The sequence below is a fragment of the Canis lupus genome, chromosome 25, assembly GCF_048164855.1.
Source record: "Canis lupus baileyi chromosome 25, mCanLup2.hap1, whole genome shotgun sequence".
Classification (NCBI taxonomy): domain Eukaryota; kingdom Metazoa; phylum Chordata; class Mammalia; order Carnivora; family Canidae; genus Canis; species Canis lupus.
Window position 1 is genome coordinate 38983335 of NC_132862.1, and position 23283 is coordinate 39006617.

The window sequence follows — 23283 nt, forward strand, 5'->3', positions numbered from 1 at the left end:
ACCGGGCTGGCGGCTCTGGCCAGCGGGGGTGGGGGTGGGGGGCCCTCCTCGCATGGCTTATCCAGAGTGTGGTTGGTTGTTGGGCCAACGTAGCCCTCCTCTTCCCTTCTCCCTTCCCTTCTGCCTCTCACAAGTGGGAAGGAGTGCTGATGAAGTGAGATGCCGATAAACTCCAAAGGGCAGGATAGAGATCATTCCCATCCCTTCCCCGAAGCAAAAGGAGGGCGAAAACAGGCCTCCTCCACCCTGAGAGAAGAATGTGATGAAGAGGTGAAGGGGTTGCAGGTGCTGTGGTGGTGGGTGGGGGATGGGAGCTGGCAGGGACTGCCCCCCTCCCAAGTGTGTTGGTCTTGGTGTAGAAGGGGAGTTTGTTTCAGAGAAAACAAGGTGGGGGTGGTGGCAAAGCAGTCTGAGAGCACTAAGGCTAGGGGTAGAGCCAGAAGGAGACCAGGATAGGATAGAAAGCAGACCCTGCCCCCCCCCATTCCAGTGGTTCCTCCCAAAGCCCCAGTTGACCCCTGCTGGGCTGTACAGCTAACCTGCCTGGGTGCCTGACCTTTAAGTGCTCAGGTGTGTCCAACAGTTTTGGGTTTCATCAGTGCCCTTTGCCAACTTTTCTCTTGGAAGCCAGAGGGGACGGTAACCATGGAGAAGAAAGGAGGGCAGGGTTAGGTGTTCATATATCCTTTTGATTTGTATTCACTCGGTCATGCAACACCTTTGGGGCACTTGAAGCATGCCTGACACGGTGCTAGGCACTCGGCAAATGAGATCATTCATCGTTCATTCCTTCTTCACTGAAGGCCAGGTACTTCGCTAGGTTCTGGGGGCTGGAAGATAAAATAAAGTAGAGACAGGCGGCACAAATAACAGGAGGACCAAAACACAAAACAAACGAAAAAACCAAAGCAGCAGGAGGACAGGGTGGTCAGTATAATAAAGACTGTGAGAGGCACAGTCTCTGCCTTCAGGGAGTGTAAGATTTCTGAGTGCCTGCGGGTGTGACCGTATGTGTGTGTGTGTGTGTGTGTGAGCAAACACTAGGTATATGTGCGATTACGGATGATGGAGATTGGTCACATACCAGGGGCGGAGGCCCCCCATGCATTCTATTGTGTCCAGGGGTGTGTCATGGGCCTAATAAGGGTTAGGACGTCCTGTGCTGCAGAGAAAACACTGCTGGCCATTTCAGGGATTGGCCTCCATATGCCCTCCTGGCCAAAGACCCACTTTCTGAGAAGCTGCTTCATGCACCAGATGCTGCTAAGTACTCTGTAGCACCCCTAACTCTCTCAGCAGCCCCAAGAGGCAGGGACTATTATCTCTATTTTACATTGGAGGAAACCAAGGCAAAGACAGTCAAGTCACAAGGTCACCGAGATAGGGACTGAGTTGCGGCTCACCCTCTGTCTGATTACAGACCCTTGCCTCTTCTTAATACCCCAGGTGCGGGACATGGAATATATGAAGTTTGTAGTCAAATATTTACATCTCATTTCCAGGCTCTCCTTTCTCTCCCCCAACCCCCGCTCATTTTTCTTTCCTGGTGCCCTGGGCCTTTGCTTCTCTTCCTCTTGACACTCTGCTGCTTCCCTGCCCTGATCTTTCCTCCACTTATTCCTCTTCACCCCTTTGGACCATGGTGGAGGGGTGGGACACTGGGACCACCCTGAGCCAGCAGGGAGGGGAAGGCAGGCAGGTGGGAGGGACTACAGGCTGGGTAGCAGGCTCTCCATAAATATTTGTGCTTGGGAGACATGAGTGGGAGACAGAGAGGGCAGGGCTCCATCTGTTGACACCTGCCTGTAGATAAACTGAGGTCCTGCAGGGTCCAGGGTCATGGGCAGTCCAGGAAAAGGCCCCAGGGAATGAGACCAGAGCTACAGGCTGGGAGGGAGGTGTCCACACAGAAAGAATCTCACCTGCATGACTGGCAGCTGCAGGGCTTAGCAGAGGAGCGCACACTCAGGACAGGAGGGGAGTCAGGGAATGTCCCCTAGCACAGGAACGATGTTGAACACCACATGCTGCCCCTACTGCTTTATAAGCACTGTCTCATTGAATCCTGCCAATTCCATGAATAAGAAATGATTATTATTTCCATTTGGAAAGGGAGGTGAAATAATTTGAGCAAGGTCACATAGCAAATAATAAAGAAATAACAACAATGATAGCTAACACTTCATGGCACTAAATGTGCACCGGATAGGTTACATTTTATATGAAGTTATTTAATTATCACAAGAGACATCTGAAGTAGGTACTAGTATTAGTCCTGCTTTATATATGAGGAGACTGAGGCCCAGAGAGATTAGGTCACCTGCCCAAGCTCACACAGGTGAACAATCACCCAGCCACCCCACCTAGCAGCCACTGCATCTCAGGTTAGCAGCTGAGTCACAAGCTGAATGTGTTTGATTTCAAAGCTCTTTCTTCCTCTGCACTTTAAGGAGGGGCTGGGTGAAGGTGCCACGGGGGTTCAGGCTGCTGGTGGGGCATGCTGGGTGGGGGTGTAGGAAAGAGCAGCAGTGAGATGAGGGATACTCAGGAGTGCTGGAGAGAGGGATCCAGGGTGCTTGGCTCCTGCTCAGGGAGGGAGATGGGGGGGTGGACAGGTTAATGCAGCCTGGTGAGTGGTGACCTGGGTGTGAATCACTGCTGCGGGCTGGCAGCAGGTGCAGGAGATGGGCTAGATGAGTGATCCCTACAGGGAAGCAGCAGGGAAGAGGTGGAAATCAGTGGATAGGATAGGAGAGCTGCTGCAATAACAGGAAAGACGCAAAGTCAGAGTAGGGATGCCCACAGCTGGCAGTAGGTGGTCCACGGCCAGCAGAGATGGAGCCCTTCTGGGCTGCTTTGGAATTTCTGGGAGAGGGGGCAAGGGCCTTCCACACTAAAAAGGGAAGTTCAAAAAAGTCAATGTGAAGGGTCGGCCAGTGCAATCCATTTCTTTTTTCGCCAGTGAAGGGTTTTTTTCATATCCACATCTGAGGAAAACTGAGCCTGAGAACATATTTTTCATCCAATTCTGGGAGAGACTGTGGCGAGACCTCAGGAAGATTTCGAGATTCTCAGACAGCAAAGGAGGTCACAGAATTCCCTTCCTAAGATGGCAAAGCAGAGGCATGGTGCAGGAGTGGGGTGGGGAGGGCTCTGAGCTGGACCCTCTGTCCCTAACCCCTCGAGGTCTGGAGAGCAGGCTCTGCGGTGGCAGGGCTGGCAGGCCCGCCTCTGCCCAGCACGAGAAGGATGCACTCCTTCTCACGTCAGGCCCCTCCTCACCTCCGTAGCAGCTGTCCTTAGAAAGTTCTTCCTTAGGTAGAGCTACTATTGACCCTGTTAGGATGTCTAGCCTCTGACCCTGGTTCTGTCTCTTTGAAGAAACCCTAAAACCATCTCCTTCATCCAATGGCCTAGAGTTCAGGTATGCCTAGGGCAGCAGCACCTGCCGAGGAGCTTGCAAAACCCACTATTGGAGTCTGATCCTTTTAACAAGCTTGTTAGATAAGGAAGGTGATTCCTCTCCCCACCCTTCCCCTGCAGAAAGATGAGAACGTAGAAAGCCTGTAGGCTTTGCAGGTTGCCCCACTGTTATGTGGAGGAGCCAGAATTGGAATCTGCTGGTAGGCTCTGCTTTTTAATTTATTTTTATTTTTTATTTATTTTTTAAAAGATTTTATTTATTTTTCGTGAGAGACACATAGAGAGAGGCAGAGACATAGGCAAGGCAGAGGGAGAAGCAGGCTCCCTGCGGAACCCCAATGCAGGACTCAATCCCAGGACCCCAGGATCATGGGGCTGAGCCAAAGGCAAACATTCAACCACTGAGCCACGCAGGTGCCCCTAGGCTCTACTTTTTTTAAGGCCACAGAGTTACATGGTGGGTAAGTGGCAGGCAGTGCTCCTGTGTCTCTGTGGCCTGCTCTTCTCCATCAAGAATAATGATAATAAAACAGCAGTGGTTGTACAGTGCCTCCTCTGCCAGATATTTGTCCTCGGGACTTTTCATGTATTTGCTCATTCACTCCCCATAACAACTATGAATAGTCCCATTTTACAGGGGATGAAGCAGAGGCAGAGAGGAGAAGTAGCTTCTCCAAGGCATCAAAACAATGGGCAAGGCTCAGACTATGCCTGGAGAGCTGATTAGAGCTTAGTTCCTTGGATGAAATGGTTTCTAGAGCTTTCACCATCCAGGCTGTCCATCCTCGGAACAAGCATTAGTTTGTGAACATCGATTGCTCCTAAAACGTTGCAGCCGGGACTGAATTGAACCTGCAATCTGAGAGCTTGGAGTTGACTCTGGAGGGGCTGACTCTGTCTTCAGGGAGGCTCACAGCTGAGAGGCTGCCCAAGGGCACCTGCCTGTGAACACAGTGTGGTGAAGGCTGAGCTCCCAGAGGCTGTGAGTGTGGGTCCCTAAGGGCTATTTGTCCATAGCCCCCTGGGAGGCAGGCTGGAGGTGCTGAGACATGGGGGAGAATGAGGCTGAGGAAGGTGCCAAAGAAAGGGAAGTCAGGGCTTCTTGGTGGTCTCTGGAGGAGGGAGGGAGGGGAGTAGGGCCTCAGAGGCACCCTGGCTAGAGAGGAAGCTACTGAGTTTCCAGGGCTCATCCTGCCTAGTGCTTCGGACTGCTGGCTGAGAATGCTTTACAAGGGTCCTCCTGGCGGGTGGGATGGACAAATCCAAGGGCAAATCCAAGGCTGGGCAAATCCAAGGCTGCCCGGTAAGAAGGGCTTTCCTGTGAGGGCTACTGAGGGGAATGGGGGAGGGAGGAGATGCACACAGGGAGGTGGCTGGGGTACAGACCCCTAAGTCTCTCCATCTCCCTGCTTCTGCTAGTCTGTCCCAAGCAGAGAAGAGAGGCTGGAGGGGAGGTGACCAGTGGCAGGGAGAGGAGATGGTGCTGCCCATTCTCGGGTGGTTCTGAGTCCGGAGTGGGAGTAGTGGGAAAAGCAGGGAGCAGGAAGTCAGACAGGCCTGGGTTCAAATCTTGGTTCAGATACTTCCTTGCTAAGTGGCCCTGGAGAAGTTGCCCCGTTGATGGATGGTTCTTAGTTCCCTCAATCGTCAAATGGAGATACTAATGCCTGCCTGACTGAATCGTGTGAGGGTTGGCCCACCCTCCAGCGTAGGGCTGTCTGCCAGCGCACATGGGAGTGGGGGTAGTGGCCATGACAGGGTAGGAGGTCAAGATAAGAAGGACTGCACTGTCTTGCTGAAGCCCCATGTTTGCATTCTTTCTCACCTCTCCAGCCCTAGGTCTCTTACCAGGGCCCTGCTGTTTGCAGAAGATCTGTTATCATTAGTGGGTTTTACCCGGTGGCACTTTTCTTAGTTCTAGGTGTCAACCGAAAGGGGCAGGGAGAGATTTGTTTTCTGGAGGGGTGATATGGGAATGCTCCCTTCCTTAAGGCTCCCCCACCAGAAGGGGAGAAGCTGACCTTGGGTGAGGGGAGCCTGTTTTGTATGGAGCCTGGCCTCTTCTGGAGGTGGGAGGTGGGAGGTGGGAGGTGGAGTCCCCTCAGAGGCCTATCAGGAAGAGGTAGGCAGGAGCTGAATAGGAGGGGGCCAGTGAGGGGAAAACTGGCATAGGGACAGCCTGTGAGGTTGGTCTGTAGGGAGGAGCAATGTAGCTAGAGAAGGTGATGGACCAACTCTGAGTCGGTGATGAGGATGAGGGAGGTGCACAGAGGAGCCCGAGGCAGCTGAGGGTGATGTGGAAAGGGAATGCTCAGCTAGACATGTGGTGGCTCATGTGAAAACAACTCCAGCCAGTGTGGGACACCTGGATTCTTCCTATGTGACCAGGAGAAAGAAGTTGAGTTTCCTGGGCTTCATTCAGGCTTCTGTCCGCGTCTTCCTGATATTCAATGGCCTCTTCATTTTGTGTTTCTCACTGAACCTCCTGAGAGTTTCAGGTGGTATGCAGATCTAGTGTTATGCCCATTTCACAGATGGGGAAACTGAGGCGGGATTCAGAAAGGGTGAGTTACTCACCAACATTGCCCAGCTAGAAGTATGTAGCTGGAATACCAGGACCCACACCCAGTTAATTCTGGCTCCAGTGCTCCTTCTGGGGCAACTTGCCAACCTCTTGAAATAGCCAGAGCCAGCAGGAACAGAGTGGAAGGCAGCGTGATGGATCGAGTGCTTTCTGACATGGTTCCTGGCTCTGTAACCTTGAACTAGTCACCTGCCTAAGGTTTTTCACCAGTAAAAAGGAAGGACAATAGTATTCGCTTACAGTGGCTAATAGTTTGCTGAATTACACTGAAGATTACATGAAATCATTTGAATTCTGATACCACAGTGCCTGGCTCAGAGTAAGTGCTCAATAAAGACCAGCCGTTTTCTGCCACCCTCTTATTTTATTTTAAAAGATTTTATTTATTTATTCATGAGAGACACAGGGAGAGAGGCAGAGACACAGGCAGAGAAGCAGGCTCCTTGTGGGAGCCCAATGCAGGGAGGATCGCACCCTGAGCCGAAGGCAGACGCTCAACCTCTAAGCCACCCCGGCATCTCTCTGCCGTCCTTTTAATTACCAATCATAAGCAAGTATCTGGGAATGTCAAACACATACCTTTGTCCTGAGCTACTTTTTCTGAGGGGATGCAGGGGTAGCCGGAGCTGATACCTGGGCCCTTGCCAGCTAGACTTTATGAAGGAGAGAGAAACAGAGCCAAGTGGAGGAGACAGTGAGGGTATGGCCTAGAGACTGGTTAATGTAGCTGCACATTAGGGCCCCTGGGGTTCTTGTAAAACAACCTTATTTGGGGCCCGCCCTTTCCCACGAAACCTGAATCTCTGGCAGTGCCTGCCACACACAGGTATTTGACTTTTTTCTTTTCTTTTCTTTTCTTTTTTTTCTTTTCTTTTTTTTCTTTTCTTTTTTTTCTTTTCTTTTCTTTTCTTTTCTTTCTTTCCTTTTTTTTCTTTTCTTTTTTCTTTTCTTTTTTTCTTTTTTCTTTTCTTCTTCCTCCCTCCTTCCCTCCCTCCCTTCCCCTCTCTCTTTCTTTCGTTCTTTCTTTTTTTGAGAGACAGAAAGAGAAAGTGTGAGTGAGGGGAGGGGCAGAGGAAAAGAGAATCTAAAGCAGGTTCCATGCCTAGCACAGAGCCTGATATGGGGGGGGGGGGGGCCTTGATCTCACCACCATCATGACCTGAACTGAAATCAAGAGTCACTCAACCAACTGAGCCACCCAGGCACCCCTGGACTTTTTCTTTAATTGAGGTATGATTGACAAATAATACCGCGCACAAATCTTAAGTCCTCACTGAGGTTTGCCAATCAAGATCCTGAACATTTCCATTACGTGGTGGCCCAGGTAATGGAAGTCCATTCTGAAGTCCATTCTCCATCTCCCATGGTCATTCTTTGACTTTCATCATCATCAATTAGTTTGACCTGTTCTCAGGCTTCCTATGAAGGATATCACACAATGTGAATTTTGGTGTTTTTCTGCATGTGTCTGGCTCAACTCACTCATTTCACTGAACTTAATGTTTCTATAATTCTCTCATGCTTTTTGCCTGTATCAGCCTCCTTTTTTGCTGAGTGGTACTGATGGACCACTCCATCAAGCCTTTGGCTATTTCAAGCCTTTGGCTTGAAGCCTTTTGGCTATTATGAATAAAGGCCTTTCAAACCTTTTGGTTATTATGAATAAAGGTGCTATGAACGTTCAAGTACAAGTCTTTATATTTTCATTATGCTTGAATAAACAGCTAGGAGTGGACTCGAGTAAAATATCCAGAAGTGAAATTGCTGGGTCATAAGGTAGAAACATGTTTAACTTTATAAGAAGCTACCAAATGTCCCTTGGCTGTGCCATTTTAGGCTCCCACCAGCTGTAACTCCAGCTGCTCGCCATTCTCACCAGCTGCAACTCCAGCTGCTCTCCATTCCCACCAGCATTCGACCTTGTCAATCTTTTAGGTTTAGCCGGTTTTTTGGTTTTGTATTTTTTTAAAGTAGGCTCCATGCCCAGCATGGAGCCCAATGCAAAGCTTGAACTCAGGACCTGAGATCAAGAGGTGAGCTGAAAACCAAGTCTTATGCCTAATGGACTGAACCACTCAGGCACCCCTAGGTTTAGCTTTTCTAATGGATGTTAAGTGGTACCTCATTCTTTTTTTTTTTTTTTTTTTTTTCAGAAGTCTGCCTTTTTAAAAATTTGTATTTTTCATTGAAGTTTAGTTGATGGACAATATTCTGTCAGTTTCAGGTATATACCATAGTGAATCAACCATTATGGTTTTATTTTACATTTCCCCAGGACTAATTACATTGAGCACCTTTTCTTGTGTTTAGTGATTATTTATATATATCTTTTGGTGCCTTTTTACTTTTATTATTTTTTTGTTTTGTTTTATTTTTGGTTCATTTAAAAACAATTTGTCTTTTTGCTGATTTCTAAGAGGTCTATATTTCAGGATAAGTTCTTCCTAAGGTTTTATTTTATTTAAATTCAATTAATTAACATAAAATATATTACTAGTTTCAGAGAGAGTTTAGTCATTCATCAGTTGCTTCCTTAGATATTTTTTATTCCAAAAATATTTTCTTACCTCAAGGTCATGAAGATATCTTCGATGTTTTCTTGAATCTTTTTTTTTTTTTTTAAGATTTTACTTATTTATCCTTGAGAGACACAGAGAGAGAGAGGTGGAGACATAGGCAGAGGGAGAAGCAGGTTCCCGCAAGGGTCCCAATGCAGGACCTGATCCCAGGACACCAGGATCATGACCTGAGCTGAAGGCAGATGCTAAACCACTAAGCTACCCAGGTATCCCTGATGTTTTCTTCTTCTTCTTCTTCTTTTTTTTTTTTTCCTCATGTTTTCTTCTGGAATATTTCTGGTTCTGAAATTTATGTTTAGGTCTATGATCCAAACTGACTTAATATTTGTGTATAAACTGAGGTAGAAGTTGAGTTTCCTTTTTAAAAAATCTTCTCAATACAGCAGATGGTTGTTCCAGCACCATCTGTTTGAAAAAATTATTTTCCCCATTGAATTGGTGTTTTGGTCAAAACTCAGTTGACTGCATACTGTAAGTTTATTTCTGGACTTTATTGTGTTCCACGAATCTATCGCCTACCCTTACATAAGCATTACATAAGCATTACACTGTTTTGATGACTGTGGCTTCACAGTGAGTCTTGAAGTGAGGTAAAGTACTCCAACTGTGTTCTTTTCCAAAATTGTTTTGAGGGGTGCATGGCTGGCTCAGTTAGAAGAAGAGTATGTGACTCTTGATTTCAGGGTTCTGGGTTTGAGCCCCATCTTGGGTGTAGAGATCACTTAAAAATAAATAAAAACAAAATTGTTTCGTCCACTCTACATTCTTTCCATTTCCACATACATCTTAGAATCAGCCTGTCAGTTTCTTCAAAATGTCTGCTGAAAAGTTGATAGGGATTGTGTTGAATCTCCAGACCAATTTGGAAGACATGAGAACTACACAGAATTTCTGACTCATGAACTCATGTAACTCTCCATTTGTTCTGGTCTTTGAGTTCTCTCAGCATGATTTTCGGGATAAAGTTCTTGCCAGTCTTTCATTAAATTTATTCCTAGTTCTTGATGTTGTTTATGGTATTGTTCTGTGATCTCAATTTTCCATCTTTTTGTTGCTGTTTTGTAGAAATACTGTTAATTTTTGTGCATTGGTTTTTGTATCCTACCACCTTGATGGATTTAAGAGTTCTAGGTGTGGTTGTTTGTTTCGTTTTGGTAGATTCCAGCCATAAGGCACTGCTACGACGGATTTTCACGATGGAGATGGTAATAGGGCCTGCACCGAGAAGGAATGTGATGATTTACACTGGACAGTGTTTAACTTCTGGTGTTTGGGCCCCACCCATCACTTATTAAAACTGAGTCTTCGATGGGGAGGGGCCGTGCAGCATCTATAGTTTCAGAGTTCCAGGCTAAATTCTAGAAGTGCAGCGAGGCACCTCTAATTTAGAAGGTGTCAGCCAGGTGGCAGGCGGGCCCAAAAGCGTACCCGGGGGGAGGCTGAGGAGCCCCGGGCGGGATGACCCCACGGCGGCGCAGGACCAGGCCACACCCTCTCCCGCCTTGGGCAGGGGCAGGCGAGTTCCGGGTTCCCTTCCCGGCCTGGGCGGGGTGGGGGGCGGGAGGAGGGCGCCTCTCGCCTCTCGTTTCGGATAAACAGGCCGCAATAAATGCCGTCACCGCCGGGGCTCACCGTCGCCTCCCCTGCCCCCGCGGATCACCTTGTCTATACTCCCACGCCCCCCCGCCCTCCGAGAGGCCCTGCAGACACCAGAGCTATTCCTCGCGGGCTTCTCCACGATGAGCCGACCTCACCGGCTTCAGGCGAGGAAACTGAGGCCCTGAGGGGCCGGGGACTCGCGCGAGGCCGACCCCCAGCCCGAGCGTCTTCCATCGCCGCTTCCAGGTACACGCAGGTTAAAGAGGAGCTGGAGGAGCTGGACCGCATCACCGAGCAGACGCTCTACGACCTGTACAAATACAACTCCTCCAATACCCTGGGGGCCCACCCCCGCGGCCGTCGCGACCTCCGGGAGCCCTGGCCGCACCCCCTGCAGCGCCTGCGGGTCCCGGCCCCGCCCTCCGGGGCCCGCCGAGCCCGCAGCGCCGCCTCCAGCGTGCAGGACAATAACCCCCAAGTGAACAGGAAGGACTGGAAGATCGGCTTCCAGCTGGTGAGGCCCCGCCCCCGGCCCCGGCCCCGCCCCCGAGCCCCGGCCCCGCCCCCGAGCCCCGCCTCGGCGTCCGGGCCCTGCAGTTCCGCCCGCGCCCGGGACTGCGCTCCCTTTCCGGACTCCGCCTCTGCTGCCTAGCAACGGGGGGCGGGACCTCCTCGCCCCGCTGGCAAAATACAGTAGTTACAGAACGAAATATCAGCTCTGTGTGCGCGGGCACGTGGGGCCTCCTGGCCAGGGCCTCTGTGGGAGCCTCCCAGGGGCCCAAGTCACATCCGCTGTGGAGAAAGCACGTTTCCGAATCGTCAGCCTCCACTGGTGGGACCCCGTGGGGACCACCGGTAGGGAACTGGGGCTCTGCCGGCCTAAGAGAATAAGGAGACAGGAAAAAGAGATACTTTATTATTTTTTTAAAGACTTTATTTAGTCGTGAGACACACACAGAGGCAGTGGGAGAAGCAGGCTCCATGCAGGGAGTCCGATGTGGGACTCGATCCAGGGACCCCGGGATCACGCCCTGAGCCAAAGGCAGATAGATGCCCCACCCCTGAGCCATCCAGGTGCCCCGAGAAAGAGAGACTTTAAAAAAACAGTTTTAATAAAAAAATAAGGGAGAATAAGCGGAAGTGGGAGCATACCAGAGGAAAGAAGAGAGACCCTCTTTGGGGAGAGTGGACTATACAACCAGGAGACCGGGGTGCTGTCCTCGCTCAGTTGCTGGGGCAAACCTCTTGATTCCTCTGTCTTCCCATCAGTAAAATGGGGGAGATGGAGGGTTGCCCCACCCTCTTGCAGAGGCTGTATAAATGACCCACAAGGTGTGTACAGCTCTGGGTCTCCTTGGCAGACCCCCCCCCCCCCCTCAAGCCCATGCTTTCCTGGTCCTCTCTCCTCTGGGTTCCAACTTCTCTGTGCCTCCTGTTCTGCCCCACTTCTGGCACCCACCCCTGTGTATCAGTCCTCAGGACCCCAGACCACTCCTTCTTTGACCTCAGCCTGCCCTGCAGCCTGTCCCCTGCTCCTGGCCCCCTGACACTCTGTGGTTTCTGTGTCTAGTGCAACCAGAACAAATCGGACTGCTTTTACCAGACTTATTCGTCAGGGGTGGATGCAGTCAGGGAGTGGTACCGCTTCCACTACATCAACATTCTTTCAAGACTGCCAGACACTTCTCTATCCTCGGGGGAGGACATGCTGGACAACTTCATCTTTGCCTGCCGCTTCAACCAGGCCTCCTGCAATCAAGCGTGAGTCCCTCCCGCCTGGTGGTGTGCTCCCCACGGGGTCTCCTTCCCAAAGCCAGCCTGAGGCTCTTATGGGCAGCACCCAGGAAATGCTCAGTGCAGGGAGCAGGGGGAAGCATCTACTTCAGGTCCAGACCTCTGTCCCATGGGTTATCCTGCAGGGCTGGGTCTGAGTGAGGCAGCCTAATATATGGATGCCCTGGGAAGGCTGGAGTTGAAGTCTGGCTTTGAGACTCCAATGGCTGGAAGCCTGCATCTCCATCTTTCTAAGGCCTCTTTGTCACTAGCACCAAACTCCAAAGTGCCTGGAAGGTCATCCTCTCAGATGAATAATGGTTTGGTGGAAATAGCATGGATTGAATGAGGGAGTGAATCTGAGTTCTTGCTCTGGCTCTATAACTTCCCAGCCAGGTGACTCCGGGCATTTCACATCACTCTTCGTAGCCTGTTTCTTTGCAAAATGGGAAGAAAATGAGATTCGTTCAATGTTCATTCAACAAATACTGTTTACTGTCTCGGCTATGTGCCAGTCACTGTTCTAGGCATTTGGGATACATTGAAAGGGAAAAATGTATAATAAGTGCCTTTTGGCACTTTTACTCAAGGGAAGAAAATATTGATTACACCTGTCTCCAAGTTCGTGTGATAAGTGTGAGGGCATTTTGTAAACTGTAGTGAGAAGTGGGTCTCATTGTTCTTGAACTCAAACAAATTCAAACAAGTGAATGTGGCTTCCCCTAGACCACCAGGCCAGCCCTGGCTAAGGATCCTTCCCACTGCGTTGCACCGCCCACCAGGCATTCCCTCTGATAGAACTCGTCATAATCTCCTTGCAAAGAAGTTGTGGCAGCTGGCAGCTCTCTAAGGCCGTAGCCTACGGCCCCTCCTACCCCTGCCTTCCCTTTCTGTTCCTTGATGTTCACATTTTCAGGCGCCATCTCTCTGCCTCTGCCTGGCTGAGAAAGGGTACTAAGGCAGCATCTCCACTCTCTAGGGGCCCTTCCCTCTCATGTCACTACGGAATGGCAGCAGGGCCAGGTGTCACCTGCTTCTGCCTCCACCCTCACCTCACACACACACACTCAGGCCAGCACACGGTTTTGTTTCTGTCTCTAGTCTTCATGTTTGTTTGAAGACCGGAGCTACCTGCTGGGAAGCTCACACCTGCCTCAAATATCTCTAAATGTCACCTTCCCAACGATCCTTCCGCTCTGCCAGCCCTGTGCTCCTACCTCCCCATCAACGGAAAGTCCATAGTTCATGGCTGTCTTGACGGTTAAATCACTTCCTTGGCTCAGAGCCTCGTCATTTCTCACCTGGCTTATTATAATCTCCTTACCTCCCATTGTCTTTCTGACTCCAAATCCTGTCTTTATTCTGCAATTCTCCCAATTAGCTTAAAATACTCCGTGGTCTCTCATGGCCTTTGGAATCGAGCTGAAACTCACAATAATGGCTTCTCTCTGGAATCTTTTCTCTAATAACAGCTTGATTGAGATACAACACACCATAAAATCCATCCTTTAAATGTATACCATTCAGTGATTTTTAGTATATTCACAGAATTGTGCAAGCGCTATCTAATTTTAGAACATTTTCCTCACCCCAAAAAGAAGTCCTGCACCTACTAGCAGTCACTTCATATTCTAACCCCTCAACCCTGCCCAAGCGCTGGAAACCGGAAGTCTACTTTCTATTACCGATTGCCTATCATGGACATTTCATATAAATGGAGTCATCCTCTATGTGGCCTTTTGTCTCTGGCTTCTTTCACCCAGCACAATGTTTTTAAGACCCATCCATGTTGTAGCATGCATCAGCACTTTATTCTTTCCCTCTCTCTCTCTCTCTCTCTTTTTTTTAAGATTATCTATTTGAGAGAGATGGGGGAGGGGCAGAGGGAGAGGGAGAGAGAATCTTCAGGCAGATTCCCTACTAAGTGTGGAGGCTGACATGGGGCTTGATCCCACAACCCATGAGATCACAACTTGAGCTGAAGTCAAGAGCCAGACACTGAGTCACCCAGGCGCCCCAGCACTTATTCTTTTTATGGCTGGATAATATTCCATTCCATTGTATGGCTAGCCCACATCTGATGTATCTGTTCCTCAGTTGATAGACATATGGGTTGTTTCCACTTCTTCTTGACTATTATGAATAATGTTATTATGAACATTCCTGTACAAATTTTTGGAGGGATGTATGTTTTTACTTCTCTGACACATACACCTGGGAGTGGAATTCTGGGTCATAGGGTAATTCTGTATTTAACATTTTGAGGAACTGTCAGACTGTTTTCCAAGTGACTGTCGTCCCATTTTTACATTCCCCCCTCAGTGTATGAGGGTTCTAAATTCTCCCCATCCTTCACTTGCTCTTGTCTTTTTGACTTTAGTCAGCTTAATGGATGCTTATAATCTTAATAGCAAACTTACGTAGCTCTAAGTGCTAAGCCCTGTTCAAAGTGCGATTTTATTGTTACAACACACCTGTGAGGTAAATACTGTTATCCTCCCCATTTTGCAGAAGAGGAAACTGTAGTACAGAGAGATTAAGTAACTTGGTTGGTCCCACAGCTAATGCTTGTTAAAGCTAGGGTTCAAGTGTGGGTAGTTTGGGAGTCTGTGCCCCCCCCCCACCTTTTTTTAAGATTTTATTTATTTACTTGACAGAGAGAGAGAACACAAGCAGGAGGAGTCGCAGGCTGAGGGAGAGGGAGAAACAGACTCCTTGCAGAGCAGGGAGCCCGACACAGGGCCTGGAACCATGACCCGAGCCGAAGGCAGATGCTTAACTGACTGAGCCACCCAGGAGCCCCTGGAGTCTGTGCTCTTAACCATCACATTGTATTGCTTCCCATATATTCTCCCATTATACTGAATGTGTATCTCTTTATATGTGTTTTAGCAAAATGTGTGTGTGACAAGTGGTGGTGTCTCATTTCACCTCTTTTTTTCTTTTCTTTTCTTTTTTCTTTTTTTTTTTTTTACTAAGCTCTGTTTTTAAGGTCCATCCATGTTGTTCCATCTAATCTGTTGATTCCACCTCCTACATGGAGACCATGGTGTGCATCCATCACATTGTACCTGTCTGTCCCCTGAACAGGGCTCACGGGCCCTTCAGGATGGGCCTCTGTTTGCTTTTGGAGACTTCTCTTCCATCCCTCCCTGAATCCAGCCTTTGCTCTGGAAATGCTGGCTTCCTGGAACTTCCCAGAATGGGCACCAGCACTCCACATCTCTGGGCCTTTGTTCTTTAAGGCCAGTGGAATATTCCAAATCACCTACTTCCATTCTCCTCATTTGACAGATGAAGAGAATAAGCATACAGAAAATGACTTGCTCAAGGCCATCTCAGCAGACCCCTCTCATCACCCCACCCTGAGATCTGACCTTCCTCCTCTCAGCTCCATGTTCACTACTGGTCTCACTGTCTCCTCTAACTCTGTTCTCTCCCATTTCTCTGCTTCATTTGTTCAACCACTATTTATTAACTACCTCCTGTATTGCCTGTATGCCAGGAACTATGCAGTCAACCCAGAGATGATACAGAGATGAATAAGATGTGACCCCTGTCCTCAAGGAGATCACAGTCCAAATGGGGAACTAAGATTTAGACATGTGAGAAGCTAGGGACACTGTCGAAGTCTTCATAATGCAACACAGCGACTCAAGAGAGGTCACAAGGCCAGTGAGGTCAGGTGGCCTGGTGGGAGGAGACTGGGCTAGAAGGTAGATGGCCTGTGTTTGTGTCCCAAGTTGGTCATCACTGTTTGTGTGACTTTAGGTTGTTCCTTGACCTCTCTGAGCCCTGGCTTTCTCTTTTAGAATATGGGGATGATACCTTCACAGGCTGTTGGTTGGAGTGGCTGAGGGAGGTGGATAAAGCTCCCGGGGCTATGTTGGCACATTGTAAGTGATCAGGAAACAAAGGTCACTGAAACTCCTGCTCTCTCTGACCCCCTATGCTTTCCTTTGTGACCCTACTTTCTCCTGGATAGGAATTACTCTCACTTTCACCACCCAATGTATGGGAACTGCTACACTTTCAATGGCAAGAACAACTCTAACCTCTGGATGTCTTCTATGCCTGGGATCAAAAATGGTGAGCAACTCCTCATTCCCAAGGTCCCTGACCTCTTCCTCAGTGCTTCCCCATGCCCTGCTCCCCTACTTCGTGCTCACGTCCTAGAGATGCCATGTGCCTCTGGTCCTCCCCGCAACATGCCTCACTCGATCCCAGAATTGCAATCCTCTCTGGTCTTTGTTCCCCGCAGGCACCGCAGAGCCCACTTCACATGTGAGAGGAATCCTGTCCCAGTTCTGCCTACCCAACCCCGAATCCAGCTCAGGGGTTGCCAAACCCCTATTTGGGTCTTCCTGGTCTTGCCCTCTCCTGGGGCCGTAGAGAATAGGCAGGTGGGAGAGGGGATGTCTGTCCCCGAACACTTGTCCCAGACTTTCCCTGCTCTGCTCCCTCTGCACCCCCAGGCCTGTCCCTGACACTGCGCACAGAGCAGAATGACTTCATCCCGCTGCTGTCCACGGTGACTGGGGCCAGGGTAATGGTGCATGGGCAGGATGAGCCTGCCTTCATGGACGATGGCGGCTTTAACTTGCGGCCTGGCATGGAGACCTCCATCAGCATGAGGAAGGCAAGGGTGCTGCCTGGGAGGAGAGCTGCTGGTTGGAGAGGCCAGGGGAGGTGACATGACAGCCTGAAGACTATAGAGGGAGATCATGTAGGGTGTGTCTGGGGCAGGTCTTCAGGAGTAGAATCGGTGGTAGGGGGCTGGCAGCATTAGGGACCTTAGGAGGGACCTGGGATGGGAGTGTTGAGAAGTTTCCAGGACATGTCTAGGGTTCCAGGGCTGCCCTGGAGCCCGTGTCCTTGGGAGTAGCACTGGGATAGGCACATTGGGGGGCCCTTGGAGGGTGTTTTGACATGGCAAGGCAGACAGGAGAGGTTGGGGGGTAGGAGATATAAACCCCCTGGGCTGAGGGTAGACAGTTCAGAAAGGGGCCCTGGCCACATGCTCTGACCTCTGATCTCTGACTTCCTTGTGCACATGGGTTCTCAGGAAGCCCTGGACAGACTTGGAGGCAACTATGGTGACTGCACCAAGAATGGCAGCGAAGTCCCTGTGGAGAACCTCTATCGTTCCAAGTACACACAGCAGGTGAGACTGGCCTGTTTCTGTGGCAGCTGTTTCCCGGGCCAGCACTGTTGGACAGTCAAAAGTTAGAGGTGTGTGTGTGTGAGAGAGAGAGGCAGGTGGAGAGAGGGGTGCGGAGAATTGTTTGTCCTTCCCTCCCCTGTGTCTTCTGGGCAATGCAGGAGGGAGGGTGGGCCTGAACCGCCTTTCCCGTCATTTCCCTCTCCTCCAGGTGTGTATCCGCTCCTGCTTCCAGGAGAACATGATCAAACAGTGTGGCTGTGCCTACATCTTCTACCCATTGCCCAAGAATGCGGAGTTCTGTGACTACAGGAAGCATAATTCCTGGGGTGAGACCGCAGGGAGCCCCTGGCCCACACCTGGGCCCCAGGACTTTCTTAGAGCTGGAGTGCTCCTCTCTGGGACTCCTGGGATGCTAATTGTCTCTCTCTCCTGTGTTCCAGCCATTAGACTCACCGCTCAGTTTCCTCTCACTCTCTCTCTCTCTCTCTCTCTCTCTCCTCTATCCCTGTTCCTCCCTCCCAGCTTCTCTCTGTGTTTTGGCTTCTGTGTTTATAAAGAATGACCCTATTTAAAAATAACTTGCAGCATAAGGAAGGAAAAGCATGTGAGGAAAATCTCCCTTGTTCACTCCACACTCTGCCTGTAGCTTCCTTGTCTCACCAGGCGCTGGGCAAGGCACGAGACAGCTCACTGGGCAGCAGAAGAAAATCCTAGAAGTTCTATGTAGCTATCTAATTCCCTAACCTCTTCTATTTTATATATATTTTATAATGGACCTAATGGATCAATTCTATAGTAGCAAGTATGACATTTATGAATCAAATACATATGTCAGAGATAATAATTTAGGACTTTTAAAATTAAGATTTATTTATTTATTTGAGAGAGAGAGAGTGAAAGAGAGCATGGGGAGAGGGGCAGAGGGAGAGGGAGAGAGGAACCCAAGCAGACTCCATGCTGAGTGCAGAGCCCAACCTGGGGCTCAGTCTCACAACAGTGAGATCGCCACCTGAGCTGAAACCAAGTGTCAGACGCTTAACTGACTGAGCAACCCAGGTGCCGCCAGTTTAAGAATTTTTTTTTACCTACAGGAAGGCACAATCAAAAAAATTTAGAGAGTACTGAAATCCTGGTTTAGGAGTGGACACATCCCTCTTCCTTCCCGCTATAGCTGAGTTATGCTGCATGAAAACTCTGTACTAGGAGGCTGAGGGAGAAAGATAATCCCAAACAAGAAACTAGAAAGTAGGGATGCCTGGGTGGCTCAGTGCTTGAGCATCTGCCTTTGGCTCAGGTCGTGATCCCAGAGTCCTGGGATCGAGTCCCACATCAGGCTCCCCCTTAGGGAGCCTGTTTCTGCCTCTCTCTGTGTCTCTCATGTATAAATAAAATATTTTTAAAAAGAAGAAACTAGAAAGTAGAGTCTTGGCAGTCATGGCACACATGCTCTTACCTGGTGCAGCTGACCATTCCTCCCAAGGTCCTTCTTCTGGGATCCCCCTGGGCCCAGGCTGGTGGCCACTGCTGGAAGAGAGGATCCTCCACGTAAACAAGGGGGCAGGGCAGACCCCGGGGATTTGTGTCTGCCCTCTGGGTTCTGTCCCTGTGGATCTTTCTGCTCCTCCCTTCCCAGGATCTGCTCCGTGTGCATCTCTCCCCTGCCAGCACTTGGTACACCCAGCCTCCTGTTCTCATCTCTCCTACCCTAGGTCAGAGCTCATCGGAGGTGGGGAGAAGTCAGGGGCCATCTGGCTTCCCCATCTCCTTTCTCAGATGAACAAGCTGAGGCCCAGGGGGAAGCCATGATGTGATGTACCCCCTCGGGCTTGCAGAGCAGGGACTCCCCACCCACTGCTGTTCCTCGCTGCCCTCAAACAATGATTTCTAAGTGGCTGCAAGTTTGAGGATCTGTGAGAGAAAAATAACAATGCTCGTTGCTGAGAGGCCTTGAGGATGGGGGAGAGTGTCTGGGGGACACAGTCTGCTGCTTCCTAAGGACTCCTGAGTCCCCAGGGGAAAGGGCGCAGCTGCTCCCCCAGGCTTTACCATTCCAGACACCCAGTCCTGGCAGGTAGAGGGATTTGGGTCAGAAATGGAGGACTTCTAGACTGGACAACTAAAAGTAGCAAGAATGACACTGTACCCTTACTTAGAACTTGACAAATAGAGGATCCCTGGGTGGCTCAGCCGTTTAGCCCCTGCCTTCAGCCCAGGATGTGATCCTGGAGTCCTGGGATCAAGTCCCACATCAGGTTCCCTGCATGGAGCCTGCTTCTCCCTCTGCCTGTGTCTATGCCTCTCTCTCTCTCTCTGTGTGTCTCTCATGAATAAATAAATAAAATCTGTAAAATAAAAAAAAAGAACTTGACAAATAGGGGAGAGGGGGGATTCATAGAGTCATCGCCCCTCTTTTTTAGGTAACGATTTTATTGGGGTAATTTCTATTTCAGGTAATTCACCCACTTAAAGTGCACAATTTGATTTTAGTATAGTTTTAGTTTTCAGTGTAATCATGGAGCTGTGCAGCAGCCACAGTCAACCTTTAAACATTTCCATCGCTCCCCAAAGAAACTTATTACCCATTAGCAGTCTCTGAGCTCCCCATGCCCTGCACCCACAGCCCCTTGCCTCACCCCTGGAAACCACTAATTAACTTTGTGTCTCCACACGTTTGCCTATTCTGGACATTTCATATGGATGGAACCCTATACTGTGTGGTCCTTTGTGACTGGCTTCTTGTGTTTAGCACAGCATTTTCAAGAGTCGTCCACCTTGTGGCATCTGTCAGTACTCTGTTCCTTTTCATGGCTGAGTAATATTCCAGTGTACAGATCCACCTCTTGTGTTTACACATTCATCAGTTGATAGACATTTGGGTTGTTTCTATTTCCTGTTTCTATTTTGTGTGTGAACATGTGTTTTCAGTTCTCTTGGGTATATACCTACGAGGGGTGTTTCTGGGTCATATTGTAACTCCGTGTTCGACATTTTGAGGAACTGCCCACCTCTTTTCCAAAGTGGCCAGACCATTTCACAGTCCCAGCAGCAATGTGGGAGGGTTCTAGTTGCTTCACATCCTCACCAGTACTTACTTATTTATCTTTTTAGTGGCCATCCTGGTGGGTGTGAGATGGCATCTTGTGGTTTAAGCTCATTTTTCTTTTTTTTTTTTTTTTAAGATTTTATTTATTTATTTGACAGAGAGCGCAAGCAGAGGGAACAGTAGAGGGAGAGGGAGAAGCAGACTCTTCACAGAGCAGGGAAGCCTGACACAGGGCTTGATCTCAGACCCTGAGATCATGACCTGAGCCAAAGGCAGATACTTAACTGACCGAGCCACCCAGGTGCCCCTAAGCTCATTTTTCTTACATGACAACTGTTCCCAGTTTTCTTTTCGATTTTAGATTTTTGTCCATATCCTACTCATCTTTACATAGATGTGTCCTAGGTCATTTTTTGGTTTGGTTTTTTTTTTGGTGCTGCCACTCAGGAAGCATCACTATAATGCTACTTGTGACGTGGGAACCTACATATCTTGGGAGATCTCTTGGGTCTAGGGTGGAGAAAGTTGAGGTGCCCCAGGAAAATGGGCACCTCTCTGCACCCACAGGTTACTGTTACTATAAGCTCCAGGATGCCTTTTCCTCAGACCACCTGGGCTGTTTCACCAAGTGCAGGAAACCATGTAGGTGAGTGTCTCCTTCCCCTGAGGTACAGATTGGGCAGCTGGCTACTTGGCTGGGTAGAAGACAGGGTCCTTGGCTAAACCTTTGAGTGGGAGAACCTCACTCCCACTCTTGCTCCTTTCTCCATCCCCAGTGTGACCAGCTACCAGCTCTCTGCCGGTTATTCACGATGGCCCTCAGTGACATCCCAGGTAAAGTGGGGAAGGGGCGGGATAGGGGACGTGTGTGTGTGTGTGTGTGTGTGTGTGTGTGTGTAACACCATGGTCTTCTCTGGGTATGTGTAGGGTTGTGTTTAATCCCACACCCAACCCCATAAGCCCGAAGAATATGGGGTGACCCTATTGACACACCAATTCTGTGCCAGGACTGGATCTTCCAGATGCTATCCCGACAGAACAATTACACCATCAACAACAAAAGGTACATCCTACCCTGATCTGGCCAGGGAGGGGAATCCTTGGGAGGGAAAACCAATCTAGGAAGAGGATGTGATTGGAGAAGGGTGTTTGTGAGGGTCTGAGAAATTAATCTATCAACATTTCTTCCTCCCCTCGTTTCGACTCCAAGAAACGGAGTCGCCAAACTCAACATCTTCTTCAAGGAGCTGAAATACAAAACCAATTCGGAGTCTCCCTCTGTCACGGTATGTCTGCAATTCTCTTGAAGGTCTTAGCGGGTGGCTGTCAGGGAAGACAAGGGGGTCCCTCTGTGGGACTGCGGAGGTCTGGGCCTGGAAGGTAGGGGGAACAAGGAAAGATGAGGGGGGCACAGGGGAGGTTGAGAAGGTCGAAAGAAGGGGAGCTTGGCTGGGTGATGAAGTCTCTCTGAGCATGTTGGGAGGGTAAGGTGTGCCCGATGGGTATGACTTAGACAGAAGATGATGGGGGTGTAGTAAGGGCCTCATGGAAGGAGGGATGGGGCTCCTCTTCCAGAGCCCACCCAGAGCCTCTGCCCTAGGGGTCACTGTGCCCTTCCTCCTCACAGATGGTCACCCTCCTGTCCAACCTGGGCAGCCAGTGGAGCCTGTGGTTCGGCTCCTCGGTGCTGTCTGTGGTGGAGATGGCTGAGCTCATCTTTGATCTCCTGGTCATCACATTCCTCATGCTGCTCCGGAGGTTCCGAAGCCGATACTGGTCTCCAGGCCGAGGGGGCAGGGGTGCCCAGGAGGTGGCCTCCACTCCAGCTTCCTCCTTCCCCTCCCATTTCTGCCCCCACTCCACATCCCTGTCCTCATCCCTGCCAGGCCCTGCTATTTCCCCAGCCTTGACAGCCCCTCCCCCTGCCTATGCCACTCTGGGCCCCTGCCCATCTCCATCCAGCTTGGCGGGGGCCCACTCCTCTGCCTATACTCTGGGGAAGCCCTGAGCAGGAAAGAGACTGTCCCTCTCCACCCAAGGCAGGCGCTTCCCCTGGTGGGAGGGGACCAGGCTTGGCAGAATTAAAGAAAGTTTGGGGACTTCCTCTCAGAGCTGCCCAACTGCCTTTGGTGTGAGGGGAGGGAGGCAGGATGGATAATGGGCTGCAGAAATTGTCTGGCGAACAGGGGCCAAGGAACCTGCCCAGAATTGCTCCGTACCCTTCTGCCCTGTACCCTCTGGTCCTGCCTCTAGAAGACTCTGATTCCCCTTCCCCAGTGCAAACAAATCTGCTTTTCCCTTGGATCAGCCAAGCCAAACTCGGAGGTTGGACAAGGAACCTTCCTAGGAAACCACTGGTGACTGAAACAAAGCACAAGCAGGTGTGCACAAAGGCACGTGCAGGTTTCCTACCCAAAGATGACTAAAGCCAATCCCAGGCCTGGCCATGCTGTTTTCCATGACACGATTGCTCCTCTTCTTGAACTTGAGTGGGGAACCCCACCCAAAAGCCCCCTCTGCTAGTACTTGGGCAATTCCCCTTCCCAGGGCAGGGCCTGGAGCAGACCAGTCTAGTGAAGGCTTGGCCATTCCTAGTTGGCTCCAGGACTCTTCCAGCCTCCTCTACTCTGTGCCCCCACAGAGCCATACCCCAGTGTCTCTGTGTCCTTCATACCTCTGCGTATTTGCTTAAGTTATTTCCTCAGCCTGGAAGCTTTGCACACCATCTGGAGAATTCTTGTGCATCCCTTAGGACCCTGCTCAGACACCACTACTTCTGTGTGAAGACTTCTGCTCCTCTTTATCTTCCCCAGATTTGATCACTTCCCACTCCCCTGGACTTCCACTGCACGGCATAACATCTATTGGAGTGCGGATGTTTCATTATGCTTTCTTGTTCATTTGTGTCTCCCTCCCCAACTAGACTGTGCGCTCCTTGTGGTCAGGGACAGAGTCTTGTTTGTTTATATATCCTCAGGGACTAGCCCAGTGTCCCTCTTAGAGCAAGTAGGCAGGTGCTCAATAAATGTTTGCTGCATAAAGAATGTCTGGAGAGCTGTACGGGGATACTGTCCAGGGGGTAGGGAATGGATGCAAGCCTCTGGGTCACCGCCCAAG

The 23283-nt window shown here is 49.9% G+C and overlaps 1 protein-coding gene across 4 annotated transcripts in view; it reads left to right on the forward strand.

The window, feature by feature from the left end:
* The window catches only part of SCNN1A (sodium channel epithelial 1 subunit alpha), a 33392-nt gene extending 10182 nt beyond the window's left edge, over nt 1–23210 (forward strand). For all 4 annotated transcript variants that reach the window (XM_072799257.1, XM_072799258.1, XM_072799255.1 and 1 more), the window contains 11 exons: nt 10432–10699; nt 11756–11946; nt 15944–16047; nt 16434–16597; nt 17024–17122; nt 17331–17448; nt 20733–20811; nt 20942–20999; nt 21174–21229; nt 21377–21452; nt 21794–23210. In XM_072799257.1, the coding sequence (XP_072655358.1) occupies nt 10432–10699; nt 11756–11946; nt 15944–16047; nt 16434–16597; nt 17024–17122; nt 17331–17448; nt 20733–20811; nt 20942–20999; nt 21174–21229; nt 21377–21452; nt 21794–22174 (1594 nt within the window). In that variant the 3' untranslated portion in view covers nt 22175–23210. The remainder of the gene's footprint in view (nt 1–10431; nt 10700–11755; nt 11947–15943; nt 16048–16433; nt 16598–17023; nt 17123–17330; nt 17449–20732; nt 20812–20941; nt 21000–21173; nt 21230–21376; nt 21453–21793) is intronic.
* Nucleotides 23211–23283: the final 73 nt, after the last annotated feature.